The sequence below is a fragment of the Alternaria metachromatica genome (assembly GCF_023757995.1).
Source record: "Alternaria metachromatica strain BMP 0045 chromosome Unknown scaffold_29, whole genome shotgun sequence".
Taxonomy (NCBI): Eukaryota; Fungi; Ascomycota; class Dothideomycetes; order Pleosporales; family Pleosporaceae; genus Alternaria; species Alternaria metachromatica.
In genome coordinates, this window is record NW_026055520.1 from 358877 (window position 1) to 375249 (window position 16373).

At 52.4% G+C, this 16373-nt stretch overlaps 8 protein-coding genes across 8 annotated transcripts; 4 read left to right on the top strand and 4 right to left on the bottom strand.

The window, feature by feature from the left end:
* Positions 1–1123: 1123 nt before the first annotated feature.
* Positions 1124–2395, top strand: J4E83_009081 (uncharacterized protein; the record flags this gene model as incomplete). Its single annotated transcript, XM_049335973.1, has 2 exons — positions 1124–1172; positions 1233–2395. The coding sequence occupies 2 exons, from the start codon at positions 1124–1126 to the stop codon at positions 2393–2395; spliced, it is 1212 nt and encodes a 403-aa protein (XP_049185007.1).
* Positions 2396–2776: 381 nt separating this feature from the next.
* On the top strand, positions 2777–3850 carry J4E83_009082 (uncharacterized protein; the record flags this gene model as incomplete). The annotated part of the gene is made up of 2 exons (XM_049335974.1): positions 2777–2781; positions 2839–3850. The coding sequence occupies 2 exons, from the start codon at positions 2777–2779 to the stop codon at positions 3848–3850; spliced, it is 1017 nt and encodes a 338-aa protein (XP_049185008.1).
* Positions 3851–4254: 404 nt separating this feature from the next.
* On the top strand, positions 4255–5807 carry J4E83_009083 (uncharacterized protein; the record flags this gene model as incomplete). The annotated part of the gene is made up of 2 exons (XM_049335975.1): positions 4255–5658; positions 5727–5807. The coding sequence occupies 2 exons, from the start codon at positions 4255–4257 to the stop codon at positions 5805–5807; spliced, it is 1485 nt and encodes a 494-aa protein (XP_049185009.1).
* A 318-nt stretch (positions 5808–6125) lies between these two features.
* Positions 6126–6902, bottom strand: J4E83_009084 (uncharacterized protein; the record flags this gene model as incomplete). The annotated part of the gene is made up of 1 exon (XM_049335976.1): positions 6126–6902. The coding sequence occupies one exon, from the start codon at positions 6900–6902 to the stop codon at positions 6126–6128; it is 777 nt and encodes a 258-aa protein (XP_049185010.1).
* Positions 6903–8078: 1176 nt separating this feature from the next.
* J4E83_009085 (uncharacterized protein) lies at positions 8079–9925 on the top strand (the record flags this gene model as incomplete). Its single annotated transcript, XM_049335977.1, has 3 exons — positions 8079–8084; positions 8133–9222; positions 9273–9925. 3 exons carry the CDS (start codon positions 8079–8081, stop codon positions 9923–9925), a joined length of 1749 nt encoding a protein of 582 aa, XP_049185011.1.
* A 470-nt stretch (positions 9926–10395) lies between these two features.
* Positions 10396–11152, bottom strand: J4E83_009086 (uncharacterized protein; the record flags this gene model as incomplete). Its single annotated transcript, XM_049335978.1, has 2 exons — positions 10396–11086; positions 11136–11152. 2 exons carry the CDS (start codon positions 11150–11152, stop codon positions 10396–10398), a joined length of 708 nt encoding a protein of 235 aa, XP_049185012.1.
* Positions 11153–11811: 659 nt separating this feature from the next.
* Positions 11812–12586, bottom strand: J4E83_009087 (uncharacterized protein; the record flags this gene model as incomplete). Its single annotated transcript, XM_049335979.1, has 2 exons — positions 11812–12472; positions 12519–12586. The coding sequence occupies 2 exons, from the start codon at positions 12584–12586 to the stop codon at positions 11812–11814; spliced, it is 729 nt and encodes a 242-aa protein (XP_049185013.1).
* Positions 12587–14963: 2377 nt separating this feature from the next.
* On the bottom strand, positions 14964–15893 carry J4E83_009088 (uncharacterized protein; the record flags this gene model as incomplete). The annotated part of the gene is made up of 1 exon (XM_049335980.1): positions 14964–15893. One exon carries the CDS (start codon positions 15891–15893, stop codon positions 14964–14966), a length of 930 nt encoding a protein of 309 aa, XP_049185014.1.
* Between the last annotated feature and the right edge of the window lie 480 nt (positions 15894–16373).

Below are 16373 nucleotides of genomic sequence, written 5' to 3' on the forward strand. Positions count from 1 at the left end.
ATGAACAGTAAGTGAGGAGCATGAACACGAAGGATAGATTTCTTATCGACAAGAAGAGCAAGTATGACGGTAGCTTGGGTATCGCATAGTGGTCTTACGACAACGGTTCGTGTGTACGCGCACAACTACCAAGCATCCTTTCCATCTCCACACGCAGCACAGTCATCAGCACAGTCCCATCTCACGCAGATCAGCATGCCCAGCGTAACCGAAAATCACCGAAAATACTGCCTGAGGACGTCGCTAAGGCATGAAGCAGCGACAGGGTGGGTGGGGGAGGCGGAGGGGAGGAGGAGGGGAGGTGGTGGAATTCATCTCCCTTCTTGTGGGTGCGTTGGTCTCGTGATGATCCGATTGCAATGAATTTGAGTGGTACTTCGGGTGGTTGGGTATGTGATGACTCTGAATATCCGATTGAAGTCGTCCCACGAGACGGATGCAGCGGGTGGAAGCACAGTCTCGTCTCACGCAGATCAACGTCCCATCCCCCTGCCCAGTGTGACCGAAAATCGCCGACAATACTGCCTGAGGATGTCGCTAAGGCATGAAGCAGCAACCCCAGCCTTGGCTCCCGATCGGATACCACGGCTCCGCTAAACCAAGGCTCATACAACAAGGCCTCAGGTCGCAAGGCAATCAGGACAAAACAGTCAAGCAAATCTTGGCAACCGTTTTAGTGCACATCATCTGTCTTGGCAAGATACGGGAGTGGAGTGCGCCGGTAGCAAAGTGTCCATGTGGCGAGTTACTGAGGCACTCAAGGCTACGATGGTACGTGTGTCACATCTCTACGGCAATACAGGGGCGGCAAAGGCAAGTACCGACATATCGATGTTGTTCCTGGGCATTAACGACGTCGTTTTGTCGATGGCAGTGGTTGGATAAAAGCTGAAGGAAGGACGCATGAGTTTACTTTCTCATCCCACACTCACTCTTCTTCCGGCCTTCTTCAGTCCTTCCTTCCTTAATTCCCGCTTTCGATTCTTTTAGCGACTTTGATAGTCTGCTTATTACCACTTTCTTTGAACCTTTTATACACATACGTCTGTGACGTTTAATCTTTACCTTCTTTTTAATCACGATACTACCGTCTTTACCCTTTCAGGACTACTTCATCATCAACATGTCTATCAAGGCTATTGCTACTATCGCGCTTGCGGCTGGTCTCGCTGGTAAGTTCTCCAAACCAAACACTCAACCATATGACGCAACATACTAATCCACCCTCACAGCCGCAAAGCCCATCAACACCCCTGCCAAGCGCCAAATCGGCTTCAACTCCGTCGTCAACGGCTTCAACGGCAACGACGGCGCCTTCAACTTCATCGACGGCTTCAACAACTTCAACCAGCAACAACAAGTAATCCAGATCCAGCAGGAGAACCTCCAGATCATCGACAACGGACGTCAACAAGCCGTCGTTCAGCAAGTGGAGCAAGTCCTCATCGTCGACCAGGTCAACAACGGCTTCAACAACGACCTCAACAACCTCTTCCGCAAGAGCAACTTCCAGAACCAGTTCCGCGATGTCGCCACTGTTACGCTTGTTGTGCAGGAGATCCAGATCGCCATCGACGACGGCCGCGGCAACCAAGTCCAGCAGAACATCTTCGCTCAGTCCGCTGTCGTTGCTAACCGCGGCGCCCGCGAGACACAGACTGTCATGGTCTTCGACAGCCGCACGCTGATCGCCCAGGACATTCTCGGCGGCGACGCCTTCGGCAAGCTCGGTGGCTTCGGCGGTATCGCAGGCGCGACTGGCGCGTTGGACGGCGCAATGCCCACCAAGACAGCTGGTATCCAGCTCTTCGGTGCGAAGCCCACTTGGTCGGCTGTTGCCGAGGACCCAGCTGCGACTCTCGGTGCTATCTGGCAGGGTGCTCTCCAGGACCTGCAAGATGCGCAGAACGACGAAGCGGACAACAAGCTCAACGAACAGATTGCTGCTGAGGAGTTGAAGGCGCTTCTCGAGGGTCAAGACGGCCAGGACGACAACAAGGATGGCGAGGACAACGCCGACGACAAGGCCGCTGATGAGGAAGCCAAGAAGGCGGAAGAGGAGGCTAAGAAGCAAGAGGAAGAGCAGAAGAAGGCCGAGGAGGAAGCTGCCAAGGCCGACGCTGAGGAGGCTAAGAAGCAGGAAGAGGAGCAGAAGAAGGAAGATGAGGCTGCTAAGCAGGAGGCTGAGCAGGAGAAGAAGGCCGAAGAGGAGGCCGCGAAGAAGGAGGCTGAAGATGCGAAGAAGGCAGAGGAAGAGGCTGCTAAGAAGGATGCCGAGGAGCAGAAGAAGGCGGACGAGGAAGCTAAGGCTCAGGATGAGGCGGACAAGAAGGCTGAGGAGGAGGCGAAGAAAGCTGAAGAGGCCAAGGCTGCTGAGGAAAAGAAGGCAGAGTAAGATACTCTAGAGTGATGCCTCGCGCTCTCTGCAGCAGAGCGACGATGCGCGGAATATGTATACCCTGAGAGGCTTTTGTTAGTTGCTCTCTTACCTACCTAGGTAGTTCAAGTGCTGCGTCTGCAGGACCGGTATCAGCGAGACTGGACCGCGAAAATTGGTTACGAAATCGAATGAATAAATTTCCTCCTTTCACTACACGGCGCACTAGTCTAAATGCATTTACGGTGACGGGATGAGCTCGTGTTGATGTACTCACCTTCACTAATAGTGAAATGTCAATTTCTGCTGATTGTGACGACTGTTATCGGGTTATCTCTCCACACTATGGGCTTCGCATTCTCTCCCGATGTTAAATTATTAGGCATCGAGACTACAAACATGCCGTCGCCTCCTGTATTACTGCGCCTCTACTGCAACAAGACGCGGCTACTGATCGGAAGCACACTGTTTTTCATCAGCCTGCATATATTGTTTGGTTGCTCAATCTTCAACCTTGTCCCATCGGGTACACCTGCTACCCCAAATCTCGCCAACGCTATACCCGAATCCATACCCTGGACTCCTACAAGATTGCAAGCAGACCTGCGCATCTCAAAAGCGACCATATTATACAACTTCAGGCAACATGATAGAGACAATCTCGCCCTCGACAAACTCCACACCCAAAACTTCAGATACACAAGCCACATTCTCCAAACACTTATAGTGCGAGGCGCTCTGAACAAGTTCCTCTACCTCCAGTCTCTCATCATCACCGAACTTCAAAACCCAATCGAAGATCAAAAAGAATGGATACTCTACCACGACCCTACCGTCATCCTCGCAAATCCACACATACCACTCCACCACTTCCTCCCACCCATCACGGATGTCGAAACATTCAAGACCCTCTCTATCATTGCTACGAAATCCGAAAGTGAAGAACTAAGTGCCGCGGTCTTCTTCATTCGGGTTAGCGGCGGCTCACTGCGTATCTTGACTGAAGCCATGGAGATGATATACAACTTGCCAGACAACGGAGATGAAAACGAGGAATTTAATGTGGCAGCGACAGTCCTCCAAACAGTCCTATCCCGCCCATACCATCTCGAAAAGGCAATCTATCAACCCCGTGAATGGTACAATAGTACCTCGTCTCTTTTCTACCAGCCCTACTATCTAGCGCTGGCGCATCGTCTCCTCCCCGTCTACTACACCCAAACTATACCAGGTGAAAAAGAAGGAAGCAGTCTGATGTTCCCTGATGCAAACACGATACACCGTTTTTGGCACGTTGTGCGTGAAGCGCGGCGCGTGTTGAACGAAGCGAAGGAAAAGGGCCATACGAGTGAACAGGGAGAGTGGTGGGAGATGGTAGCGGAGGTGAAGGAATGGGTTGAGGGTAGGGCTTGGGATACGGAGGAGTTGAAGAGGAGGGTAAGGGTTTTGAGGGAGGGGTTGGAAATCGACTAATCTCTTACAATTCAGTATGAATTTGGTGACAGTAGGTTTCTGCTGCGGTGTTGATGTCGTGAGTTATTTTGCGGGTCGTCTTGAGCGGTCTGCTGTTTCGAGACGGAGGCAGTTGGAAGGAATCCGCGGCCGGGATGAATGCTTCTAATCTAAGCACATGGATTCCACCGAGCTTGGGGAAATGACGACGTAGGGCGCAGGCCAAGTCGGACGACTCTCCTCCGGACGGTTCTCCTCTTCCAATCATGTATGACGGTTCAACTGGGCGTCTCGGGTAGCACGGCTTGATGTCGAGTAAGCGAGGCTTTATCCCCGGACTGCATGCTCGACATCTCTTCATATAGTAACATATCGCGTGCCCACAGTTCGAGATGTAGAGGACTCCTCTAAACTCATCATCCACAATGCCACCATCACCAGAGATAATGCCAGTGCAAGACACCGCACCACCAAACAACCCCTCCAAAAAGACCACAGCATCCAAGCCCAACCAGCCAGCTCCAAGCAACGCAGCAGAGCCCTACTCCGCCTTCCCAAAATCAACCCGCACCTACCTAACCTACATCCTCGGCATAATCCAACTAATCTCCACCCTAACAACGACAATCTACTTCCCGCTCATCCCCACCCTCAGCACCCACTTCTCCGTCTCCATCCAAGCCATCAACTTAACTGTAACCGTTTACGCAATCTGCCAAGCCATATCCCCGGGTATATTCGGTTCACTAGCAGATTCCTATGGCCGCCGACCCGTACTACTCGGTCTCGTTACCACGTACACGCTAGCGAGCCTGGGTCTCGCGTTGAACAAGAACAGTTATCCGGTGTTGATTACGCTGCGAGCGTTTCAGAGTATAGGTGGTTCGGCGACGGTGCCGATAGCGTATGGGATTGTGGCTGATGTTGCTGTGGTGTCGGAAAGAGGGGGCATGTTGGGACCGATGTTGTCAACTTGTAATGGCATTTCGGCGTTTGGACCGGTTATTGGTGGGGCGTTGGCGATGAAGTCGACGGGGCATATGGGCGTCTTCATGGCGCTGTTGGGGATTGCGGTTTTGTGTCTTCTTCTCGTGGGGTTTGTGCTGCCGGAGACGTCGAGGGGGATTGTGGGGAATGGAGGGAGGCCTGCCACGGGGGTTTGGCGGACTTGGATATCGCTTCTCGGACGGAAGAGTAGCGATCAGGCGGTGTCCACTGTTACGGAGCGAAATGCGATGCCCAAGCCTTCCCAGACACTCTCGAGAATCTTCGACTCGATACGCATGATCCGTCATCCGGACGCTGCCGTGATTCTCTGGATGGTCGCTTCGTCCTACGGAATCTACTATACCTTCCAAGTGGCCCATTCCGTCATCTTCAAAGACCTATACAACTACAACGAGCTACAAATCGGACTAAGCTTCCTACCTGCGCTGGCTGGCATGACAATCGGCGGGACGATAGCCGGCAAACTCATGGACATAAACTACGCGCACCACGCGCGTCAAGCCGAGATTGTCGATCCAGCAAATATCCTGGATTTCCCGATCGAACGCGCTCGGTTCAGGAATATGGTTCCATTGATTCTAATCGAGACGGCACTGGTCACAGGCTATGGATGGACGGTGCAACAACACACTCATCCTGCCGTTCCTCTGATCTTGGAGTTCTTCGTTTCCGCACTGGCTACTCTGCTAAGTCATACTGCGAATGCGCTGCTCGTGGATGTGTTTCCTGAAGTACCGAGCACGGCGTACGCGTCGGGTCAGCTTGCCCGTGGCGCGTTTAGTGCTGCGTCTGCTGCTATCATTGATCCTCTGGTGCGCGCTGTAGGTCGCGGGTGGTATTTCACCATTTTTGCGGCGTTTACCGGGACGGGATGTTTGACGTGTGTGAGCTTGAGTCGGTGGGCTGGTATGAGGTGGCGGCGGAAGAGGTATTTGAGAGCGAGTCGCGGGTCAGGAAAGAGCGCGAGTAACCAGGGAGTTTGAGATTGAGTCCCGCCTGCTGGCAACTACGATCATCAGGATCATCACCCAGGATTGGAATCGGGCTCTGGAGTCAGAGAACTTGTTGTGTTACTTTTTCGACGCGCCTTTGAAACTCAGATGGCTGGCATCGCGTCTGAGGTTGGCGTTCAGGCATCACGCTAGCCGCTTGCAGCTGACACCTGGGCATCGAGCGCGCCTGCGGTAAGAGATACGTGCGCGCATCATCCCGAGGTCATATCACTAGGTCACTTCAGAACAAAACACATGTCTCATTAACTAAACATCAATTCGTCGGGGCGCCATGATTATTTGGCCATGCTCTGGAAGATAGGTCCCATGTTCTCCTGCCAAGTATCCACAATCTTATTCGCAGGACCCGCAGCAATCATCTCATCTCCCTTCTTCCACTTCCCTATCGTCTCCTCTGTAAACTCGTCTACACTCAACGCAGCTTGATTCTTCTCCTTCTTGTTGTCATCCGGATCCTTCCTTTCACGATGCAGATCCGTCGCTACGGTCGGCGGCGCAATCTCAATGACCTTGACCATGGTATCCTTTAACTGAGCGCGTAGATTCATTGACCAGAAGTGCAGCCATGCTTTGGTACCGCAGTATACGGGATTGACGAGGGAGAACGGAACGAAGCCGAGGACGGAAGACACGTTGACGACGAGTGCCATTGGTTTGGATTTGAAGTGTGAGAGCAGGTGCAATGTAAGGTGCATGGGCCCACGTTGGTTGATGTCGATCTCTTGATCGGCCTTGCTTCCGAATTCTTCTGGATCCATTTCGTTGACATCAAGCGGACGCTGCACACCGGCATTGTTGACGAGACAGTCCAGATCCGGATGTTCGGAAATCAGCTTCTTGACGAAGGCCGGGATAGACTTGACGTCTCCGGTATCGAGCACGTAGTAAGCTGCTGCTCCGATTTCTTTTGCGGCTTCTTGGAGTTTCGACTCTGTGCGGCCGGCAATGATGACTTTCTTCCCGTCTTTTGTAAACTGTTGCGCGAGGGCCTTCCCGATGCCGCCGCCTCCGCCGGTCACGAGGGCGGTTTTGAAGTCGTAGTTTGTGGACATGTTGGTGGCCTCTCGAAGATTGATGGGAAGTGTGAATTCAGAGAAGCGACACTTTCCTACTTGACTAGCTAAAGCTATAGGGTCGGTGACGTGCACCTAAGTCGCCGTCGCTGATGATGTATGTACGTCATGACCCCGTCTCAATAGCGGAATTTGCTCCTACGTAGCTGGCCAGCAACTACGCCTGTGCAACACAATCTTTCTTAACGTAGAAGTTTGATCAAAGCAAGCTCGACCGTGCCACCTGGCTGCATAATCCGACCGCTGCCAGAGCCTCTCATTTACCAAGCATGACCAAGGACCCACACTCCTTGCGCTGTGGACGCACGATGGAAGGAGCGCAGCCGCACCCGGTACGGCTGCATCCACATCCCCATCTTCAACTCCTCTTCAACCTCATCCACCTGACAAACGTCTGACAAACCCCAAAACGTTTTTGCGCTTACCTTCAGGCCCACACCGAGATGCGCGAATCACGAACTCAGGACGCCGTTCCATGCGTCATACGGTCCAAATCGGCTTGGCGTGATGTGGGGTAGCCACGCACCAGATCGCGTCGACAACGCCGGGATGTGGGCGGTGCGACACGCCGAACAGCATTGCCGTAGTGTGAGATTGCTAGGGTGCGCGGGACGGAGCGTTTGTAAGGCCGTCTTATATTAGATGAAAGCCACGTTCGTGCTGTGTATAGCCAATCTTGCGTCGAAGGAAACCTTTGAGCTAGGTATATACACGCGAACAACCAACTCTAGCGACAACGGCAAAGAGACTACAAGATGACGATTCCAGAGACCCCAGAGTCGAAGTGCGATGTGTTAGTCTACCGGTGTCCAGCAATGCGAGCATGTAGCTAATGAGTCCAAAGTCTTATTGTTGGTGCTGGTCCAGCAGGGTAACGATAACCACAACAATGGCCATTGTTCAAGACTGACTAGGTCTTAGGTTGATGCTCTCGGCTTGGATGGCAAGATGTGGCATCAATGCTCGTGTTGTAGATAAGCGCGGCACAAAGATCTACTCGGGACAGGCAGATGGTTTACAGCTCCGCAGCCTGGAGATCTTTGATAGCTTTGGTTTCGCGGATAGAGCTTGGAAGGAAGCAAATCACTTGATAGAGGTATGCACATCAACCGATTGTGGCTCGAGTAAACCTTACTAACCAATAATCAGTTTTGCATGTGGGTATGTTGTCACACTCAACAAAACTACCAGCTTTCCTAACATCCACAGAACCCCGGCGAAGACGGTGTGATTCGCCGCTCCGACGGAGTTCCAGATACGCCACCCGGTCTCTCACGATTCAAGGAGATCGTTCTCCACCAGGGACGGATTGAGAGGTTCTTCCTCGATCACATCAAAAAGCACTCCAAGGATACGCTACGCGTCGAACGCGCGGTGTTACCAGAGTCACTGCATATCGCCGAGGATCGAGTTGATGACCACTCGCCCGACAACTACCCTGTTACAGTCCAGCTCCGATATCTCACGGAGGACGAGGCCAAACCAGCGCAAAGCACAGGATCTGGAGTTAACGATGGTCTTTTCAGGAGCAATCTGGCAGAAGACGACACTGAAGACCTTATCGCCAACAGCCAGCAGAAGCAAGGCAGCACTGAGACTGTCAAGGCGAAGTACGTCGTAGGCTGCGATGGCGCTCACAGCTGGACGCGAAAGCAACTAGGATTTGAGCTTGAAGGCGAGCCCACCGATCACATCTGGGGCGTCTTGGACATCATCCCCATCACAGACTTTCCGGATGTTCGCAAACGCTGCGCTATCCACAGCGCGTCCTCCGGATCAATGATGATCATTCCGCGTGAGAACAAAATCGCCCGCCTCTACATCCAGCTCACAGAGATCAAGCCCGACGCCAGTGGTCGAGCGGACAGGTCAAAGATCACCCCGGAGACCATTATCACAGCAGCACAAAAGATCATGGCACCGTACAAACTGACATACGAATACTGCGACTGGTGGACGGCATACCAAATTGGCCAGCGAGTCGGCAAGAACTTCGACCACAAGAGCCGTGTCTTCCTTGCTGGTGATGCAGTGCACACGCACTCTCCGAAGGCCGGTCAGGGTATGAATGTCTCGATGCAGGATGGGTACAACCTAGGCTGGAAGCTGGGATTGGTTGTGAAAGGCATCGCTCATCCCTCCATTCTGAAGACCTACCAGTCCGAGCGCAGGCGTATCGCACAGGACCTCATCGCATTCGACCACAAGTTCTCCCGGCTATTTTCCGGTCGACCAGCCAAGGACGTCATGGACGAAGAAGGCGTCAGTATGGACGAGTTCAAGAACGCTTTCCTGAAAGGTGCGCAACATCTTTCACGCTAACCACTCCCTCGCTAACCCACCCTCCAGGCCAGCTCTTCGCAACCGGCCTCTCAGTCGACTACGGCACGAGCATGCTAATCGGCAAACCGGGCTCCGCCGCCGACCAAGGCGACGGCACAGACGTCTCCTCCTCGTCCCCCGTCATCGGCAAGCAAGAGCTTTCCTCGGAAATCAAACTCGGCATGCGCTTCCCCAGCCACCAAGTCATCAACCAAGCCGACGGCCGCGCGTGGGAGTTCCAGCAGAAGCTCAAAAGCGACGGACGGTTCCGCATCATCGTCTTCGCTGGCAACGTTGCAAACGCTCAGCAGAGCGCCCGTTTGAAGACCTTCTGCCAGGCCCTCGAGTCGTCATCGGTACTAGCACCGCATCTTGGTAAGAATATCGAGGTGCTTACGCTGCACTCGTCCAAGTGGAAAGAGGTGGAGCTGTTACGCGACATCCCGGATATCCTACATCCGTTCGATGCGAAAACGGGTTGGGATTACGACTCCGTGTATGCGGATGATGCGAATCCGTTTGAGGGCTTTGGCGATGCGTATAAGGGGTATGGTGTTGATAGGGAGAGAGGGTGTGTGGTTGTCGCGAGGCCGGATCAGTATGTTGGGTTTATTGATGAGGTTGATGGGGAGGGGTGTAAGGGCGTTGAGGGGTATTTCAAGGGCATCTTTGCGTTGTAGTCGGTTAGTCGGGCGATGCGCAATCGCGAAAGAACTTACCTTGCGCGTGCATGCTCCAAGACATCATGAGGTATGAGGTGTTCGTATGCCTGAAAGGACGATTTGACTTATTTTCATTGAGATTTACTGTCTTCGAAAGCTAGCTTTCTAGCGCAGCTATCTACTTGATGATAGCACTAATGAATCTGAACCAAGAACGCACACAGAATAAACAGATTCACATAGATCTCCAGTACCGAAATGTAAACCAAGAATGACTAGCCACTTTGCCAAAACCTTTGATGTCTGAATGTATTAAGTGATGAACCCTTTTCTTCCTCAAGCAAAACCATAGTTGCAGAGTGATAGTCGATTGTAAGACGCAGTGGTTGGTCGGATCGCTGGGCAGTCTTCAGTCTCTCAGGGTTGGAGACTAGGATGCTGGTTAGCATTCCTCGAAGAGTGAGAAGCAGTGAGGTACCTTTCTTTGCTTACTTGTAGGCTGGATGAGTCTTCTTGTAGCAAGGCTTGTTGAGAGCAACATGCGCATGATACTTGCAACCGATGTCTTTGAAGAAGTCCTTGGGCTTTTCTTTCGCCACCTTGTTGTGCCTCATCTTCGTACTGACATACTTGAGGAGATCTATGATGAACACACGAGAATTATCGTCTTCTTCCAAGTTATTGAATGTAAGTTCCCCCCAGAGATGAGCTGCCGTATCAACTGCGAACTGTCGATGTGCTGGAAGTATAACATCGATCCCGTATACAGTATCAGGCATCTCCAGCATGTGCACATCTTCGGAAATCATCTTCTCCTGCATCAAGTCGATGCAGGCATCCTGGAAGTCACAGTCCTGTACGAGGTGACCAAGCATGTAACACTCATCCCACTTTGAGTACTCCTCGTCATTAATAATGCCAAGTTCGTCTTCTTCTGCAGAATCATCGACGTCGTCTTGTTCCATGATGTAGAAGATGCCAGTTCTGAGCCACCAAAGGTAAATTTCGAAAGCTCGGGGTTTAACGTCTGGCAGATCCACCTCTTCTGGATCCTTGATGTTGAGCGACGTATCGAAGACCTTCCTGAAGAAGTCGGAGCTGGCGAGAAGAGTGCCCTTATCAACGATGAATGGCTCTTCATCGTCCCCGACGAGAATTGTGATTTTCTTAAACAAGCAGCTGTAGTTGGTCAGTTGAGTATCTCGATGTCAAACTAGCTCATGCTCACCTCGGTCTGTCGGCCATGGCCCGCCTCAACTTCTTCGGATCAGGGAGTTTGTCTGGCTGATCGGTGCCTCGCTTTCGGGAGTTCGTGTTGCTTGTCATCGCGAACGTTGCCTAGGTGATGACGAACGATTCAACGTCGGGAGTGAGTTCGTGGTGGAAGTCAGAGTCTAAAGGTAGAGGGTGCGTCTTATATGGTGGCAGACTAGCTCTAAACTAACAGGTGAAGGCAGCGAAGATGCTATTAGGTAAAGGTGCTCGCCATCGCGACTTCGTTTGAGGTATAGAGTGAGCGTGTATCACAGTGGTGTGGATGTATAGTAGTCAGCATGAGAGAGGCAAAAATCTAGTGTATTCGCATTGAACTATACTGATAATACGGGCTGACAGCTACATGGGTGTAAAAGCCGGTGCATGACAGGCCTTAACGCCAATGTATGCTGCAAAAGGCATTAGCACCCGGACTTCTGATGTCGTTATCCTAATACCAAAACCGTTTGTCTTCTACTAGACGCCGAGGAATCGAGGAATGAGTCGTGTGATGCAGGATACGCAGGTACTGCTAAAACGTGTCAGCATATCGTACATGAAGTGAGTGGGGCTACCTACGTACATAGGGAAAACAAGCTTCGTACATTAGACTCATTATCGTTACCTGGGCTTGAAAGCAACAAAAGCCTTCAGTACCGAAACCTGGGCTTGGTCTTGTAGCAAGGCTTGTCTCCGTGATCGTGGTAATGGCAGCTGTCCATATCCTTGAACCAGTCCACTGCAGATGACCATTCGAGGCCCTCGCGAAGGTTTGGCATGATTTCGCGCAAGATATCGCGCATGAAATCGGGTGGGAAAGACTTCATATTTGCCACTGGAACCCGCCGGCCGATATTGACAAAGGCGTCAACCCCAAGTTTTCGGTGGGCTGAGGACTCCGCTGTAAGTGGATAGACGCAGCGGGCAAATTTCATGGGAACCTTGCATGAAGCACACATCCAGTCGATCATAGCGTCGATCAAAGCGTCTCGGAAGTCACTGTCATCGAGATAAACGCCGAGATCATAGAGGCCTTCCCATGCCCAAAGCTCTGGATAGTGCTTCCGCTCGTTGTCCATTAGGTTTTCAGCCCCTCCAACGAAAACTCGTCCAGTATAGAGGAACTTGACCCATGTCCTGAAAAGGTCTGGATCGTGAACCGGTAGATCAACTGCATCCTCCTGTCCCTCTCTCCACTCCTTCTTGAGCGCGTTGTCGAAGAACCGTGAGTTTGCGCGGAGCAGTGATTCGTGGACGTAGAAATCCTGTTTGGTTTCGCCAACGCGCACGACAATCGGCTTCGATTCGACACTGTGATCTTTAGCGTATATTGCATGAAATAGGCGCGGTTGCTTACCTAGGTCCCTCGTCTGCCGAGCAGCGCGCTTTCTTGCGAGGAGGCTCCAGCTCAGAGTCGGTGGCCATAGTGTTATTGACTGACGTGGGTGTTGTGAGTTGAGTGGAGAAGCAAGCGTGTATGCGGTCGCGATTCCAAATTTGCGTGGCTAAACAGCGTGAACTCGCTACGCACAGGCAAACAAGAAGTGAAAGGGGGTCTGTAGTCGAGCAGTGAGCTACCGAATCTGTCGAAGTGAGCGCCGCATCAGAGTGTACCCTGAGGGATACATTGCAGCATATTCAGCAGAGCTTACACACCACGAGACCATGTATACCTCAAAGAGCCTGTTGGTTTGAAATATAACCCAGAGGTCGCAAGCTCAAAAGCAGAACTCAGCCACCCCGCTATAGCATCCTCCCCTAGCATGATCATAATTAGGTATCTGAACCCCACTCCCACAAACTATCTCCATCCTCATCCTTCCGCCTATCAAAGCCCTTCTAACACTCCTCAGCATATACCTGACAACCTAACCCGGATTTTCTACTCCCTCTTCTCCTCTCTCTACCTATTCGGCACTTCAACGAACACATCCACGGCCAGCACACTACCGGTGTGCTTCGACTCCCGATGTGAAACATAGTAAAGTTCTTCAGCGAGATGGAGTGTGTATATCTTGCAGTAGAGGCAGGCTTCCAATAGGATGTCGATGAGGACGTCGGCGGAGAAGTGTGAGGCGAGGAAGGAGCACAAGTCGTGACAGCGGGATCAGCCTGATCATTCGATTCGATGCCGCTGCTATCCAAATGCGTGACATCTGTTGGTGAAGTAATGAAATGAGCCATTTGATTCAGCTAATGAGTATTTCCGCCCATGTTTCTGGAAGTGTGACGTTGGGGAAGTCGTCACAGCCGGGTTCTTCCTTTCGAGCTTTCTAGAGCGGCGGAAAAGAAGGATGAGGTGTTGTGGAAGGAGGCTTCATAGGCGAAGGAATTCCGACTAGGTGTGTTGACGGTAGTTTTGATTGGTTGATGTTATGCTGCTGAAGTATGTCAGTCAAAAAAGCACTCGGTCATAAAGGGCCCCATCTAGTCCTTCGTCGGTGAAGTAACATCAATCTAAGCAAGGTAGATCTCAAAACGACAGAACTGCAGTTCCACAGTTCACCCCTTATCAGTTACGACTTGTGGCTGTAAAAAGCCATTTGGCCCCCAAACGCTTACTGTGGCTGTACGACGCCCGCCGCAGTAGTCTCAAAGTATAAACACCCGAGAACGTCGCCCCCCGAGAAACAACAGTATCGCCTCCTTCAACCTCGTTCTCGAAATTTACGCGATTCTCCTCATCGCGACCTGTTCAGGATGGCATCGCTTCCATATTCTGATTTGGAGGTCGCTTCCAGTACCGATCCGGAAGTCGCTGGTAGTACTGACCAGGATACGCACAAATACGCGCACTACTCGGTGGCCCCTACAGACACAGACAAGATCGCATATGGTAGCATCACGCCTGCGCATGTAGAGTCGGCACCGCAAACGATATGTGGCCTGCGGAAGAAAACATTTTGGATCGTACTAGTCGCGGGCGTTATCATCATCGCCAGTGCTGTGGGCGGTGGAGTCGGGGGATCGCTTGCAACCCGCAAATCCAGCTCGACCAGCTCGACCAGCAGCACCATAATACCCGAGACCAGCATACAGTCGACCTCAACAACACCATCCCCCACATCCTCAACCCAAACCGTCAGCACAACCACCATCCTCGGCCCAACATCCAGCCCACAACCCACGCTCCTCCGCGACTGCCCGTCCTCCAACAACACACTCCGCACCGTGACCTACGGCAGCGCATCTTACCACTTCCGCAAACTCTGCAATGCAAGTTACCTGAACACCGGCGGCGTCGCGGCTCCCGTGCAGGGCGTCGTAAAAAGCCTCGACGAATGCATCGACATATGCGCGCAGTATAATCAGAACAACCGGACCGATATACAAGCAGGTCGTAATCCCCTCTGTAATGCGGTTTGTTGGCGCAATACTTTCGATGTGAGTAATGACTGGGAAGGGGGCCATTGTTTTGGGTTTACGACGAGGAATGTTACGATAGATGGGCAGTCGGTTTTTAATGTTCATGGTGAAGAGATCTGTGATAGTGCTGCGTTGATTAATCAGGAGATCTAGGAGTGCATATCGCAAAGGGAGGCCGTTTGGGGAAACCAAGAGTAGATTTACCAGCTAGACAACCAAGAAAGATAAATCGGGTATACGCGCCGACATTACATACATCGCTTGTTCATGAACGCCGTTGTTGCGCCGCCTGTAATGACGGCTTCGCGTGTCGGGGGAGAGAGACCAAAAGGAAAGACCGTGTAACCAGACCAGAACCAAGGTATATACAAGAAGCGAAGAAGCGAGAAGGTGCCGGGACGACAAGAAAACCGACTGTAGGTGTGATATGATCTCCTTAGATCCCACCCATATCCACCTCTTTGCTCAAAAAGTCCGCCTCTTCGAAATCACTTCCACTACCTGCGCCGACTCTTCCTTCCATGTGCGCCGCGTTCTCAAAATCCATATCAATATCATCGTCACTAATCGTCCGTTGCACTGTCCGTCTCGACTTGGGCAGCGCGACGCGACGCGGTGGCGGCTGCATATTGAGTCCCTGAGGTGGCGTTTCACTCAGCGGGCTAACGGGCACTTCGTCGATTTCGACGCCCATGCCCATTCCCCTTGTCGACGATGATGAGCCGAAGAAGAATGTCGTGTCTAATGTCCTGACTTCATCTTCGTCCTGCCATGAGCGTTTCGAGGGGTTGTGTGGACGTTGCGAAGTCGTTGAGTATCCGCTGTCTGTGGAGGCTTTGGACGAGAAGGGCTGGGTGAAGGTTTCGGCTGGGAGGGGGAAGTAGTTTGGAGGTGGTGGCGTGCCGTTCGCAGCGTAGAGGTGTGGGTTTGTTGTTGGTTGTTCTGCGAAGCCGCCAATTTTGTTCAAGCCGCAGAAGGGCAGGAGTTCGCGCTGGTGCAGCACTTCTTCTGATACAGGCTCTCGGGGTGGTTTGACGGCTAGGGTGGGCCGCGACATGGTGGTTTGGATGGAGGGGAGGCCGGATGTCTTGTGGATCTTGTAGCCTTCCGGCACGCTCTTTCGCACTCTCATGCCGACGCTGAGGAGGTCTGCTTGGACTCGGCCGGGGACGTCAGGAGCGAGTTTCTCCCTGTGCTGATGCTGGTGTTGCCTCGTGTTTTGGTGTCGCGGTCGGGTAATCGGATCTAGGCCCCGCAGATCGTCGGTATCCTCGAAATCGTCCCGCACCTCGAAATAGCTTGTGATGCTGGGTTGGAACTTTCTCTTGCTGCGGTGTTCGTCGGTCGGCGTATGGCGAGCTTGCATAGCGGAGTGCAATTGTGTGGATGTGTGTGTGAAGGGGGAAGGAGCGGTCGGAAGGCGTGGTCAGGCAGGATTATGCGGTGTCGCTGAGGTGGAGAGGGGATCTTTCTGATGCCGCTTCGATGCACGCTCGAGCCCTTGGGGGCTGAAGATGGACAGGGTTCCGGGATGACAGGACGGGTGATCAATTTAGCTGCTTAACGAGGAACGGCGGGTAGATTTCGCTTTCCGAGTCACGCTCCGGTCGGAGTGCAAGAGGGAGAGAAAGAAGCAAATGCGACAACCCAAGTTCGCTCGAGGGCCTGGCCGGATGACGGCAGTTGATGTAAGTGTGAGGAGTCGCGCGCTGATCAGCGGTCGTGACGCGACTGGACGGCCGAACTAGAACCGCAGGATGCAGGCCATCTAACTAAGGGCGCGCCGAGACATAGCATGCTAAGGCATTTATGCGTAGTTAATGCACACGCTAAAGTAGTATCTTAG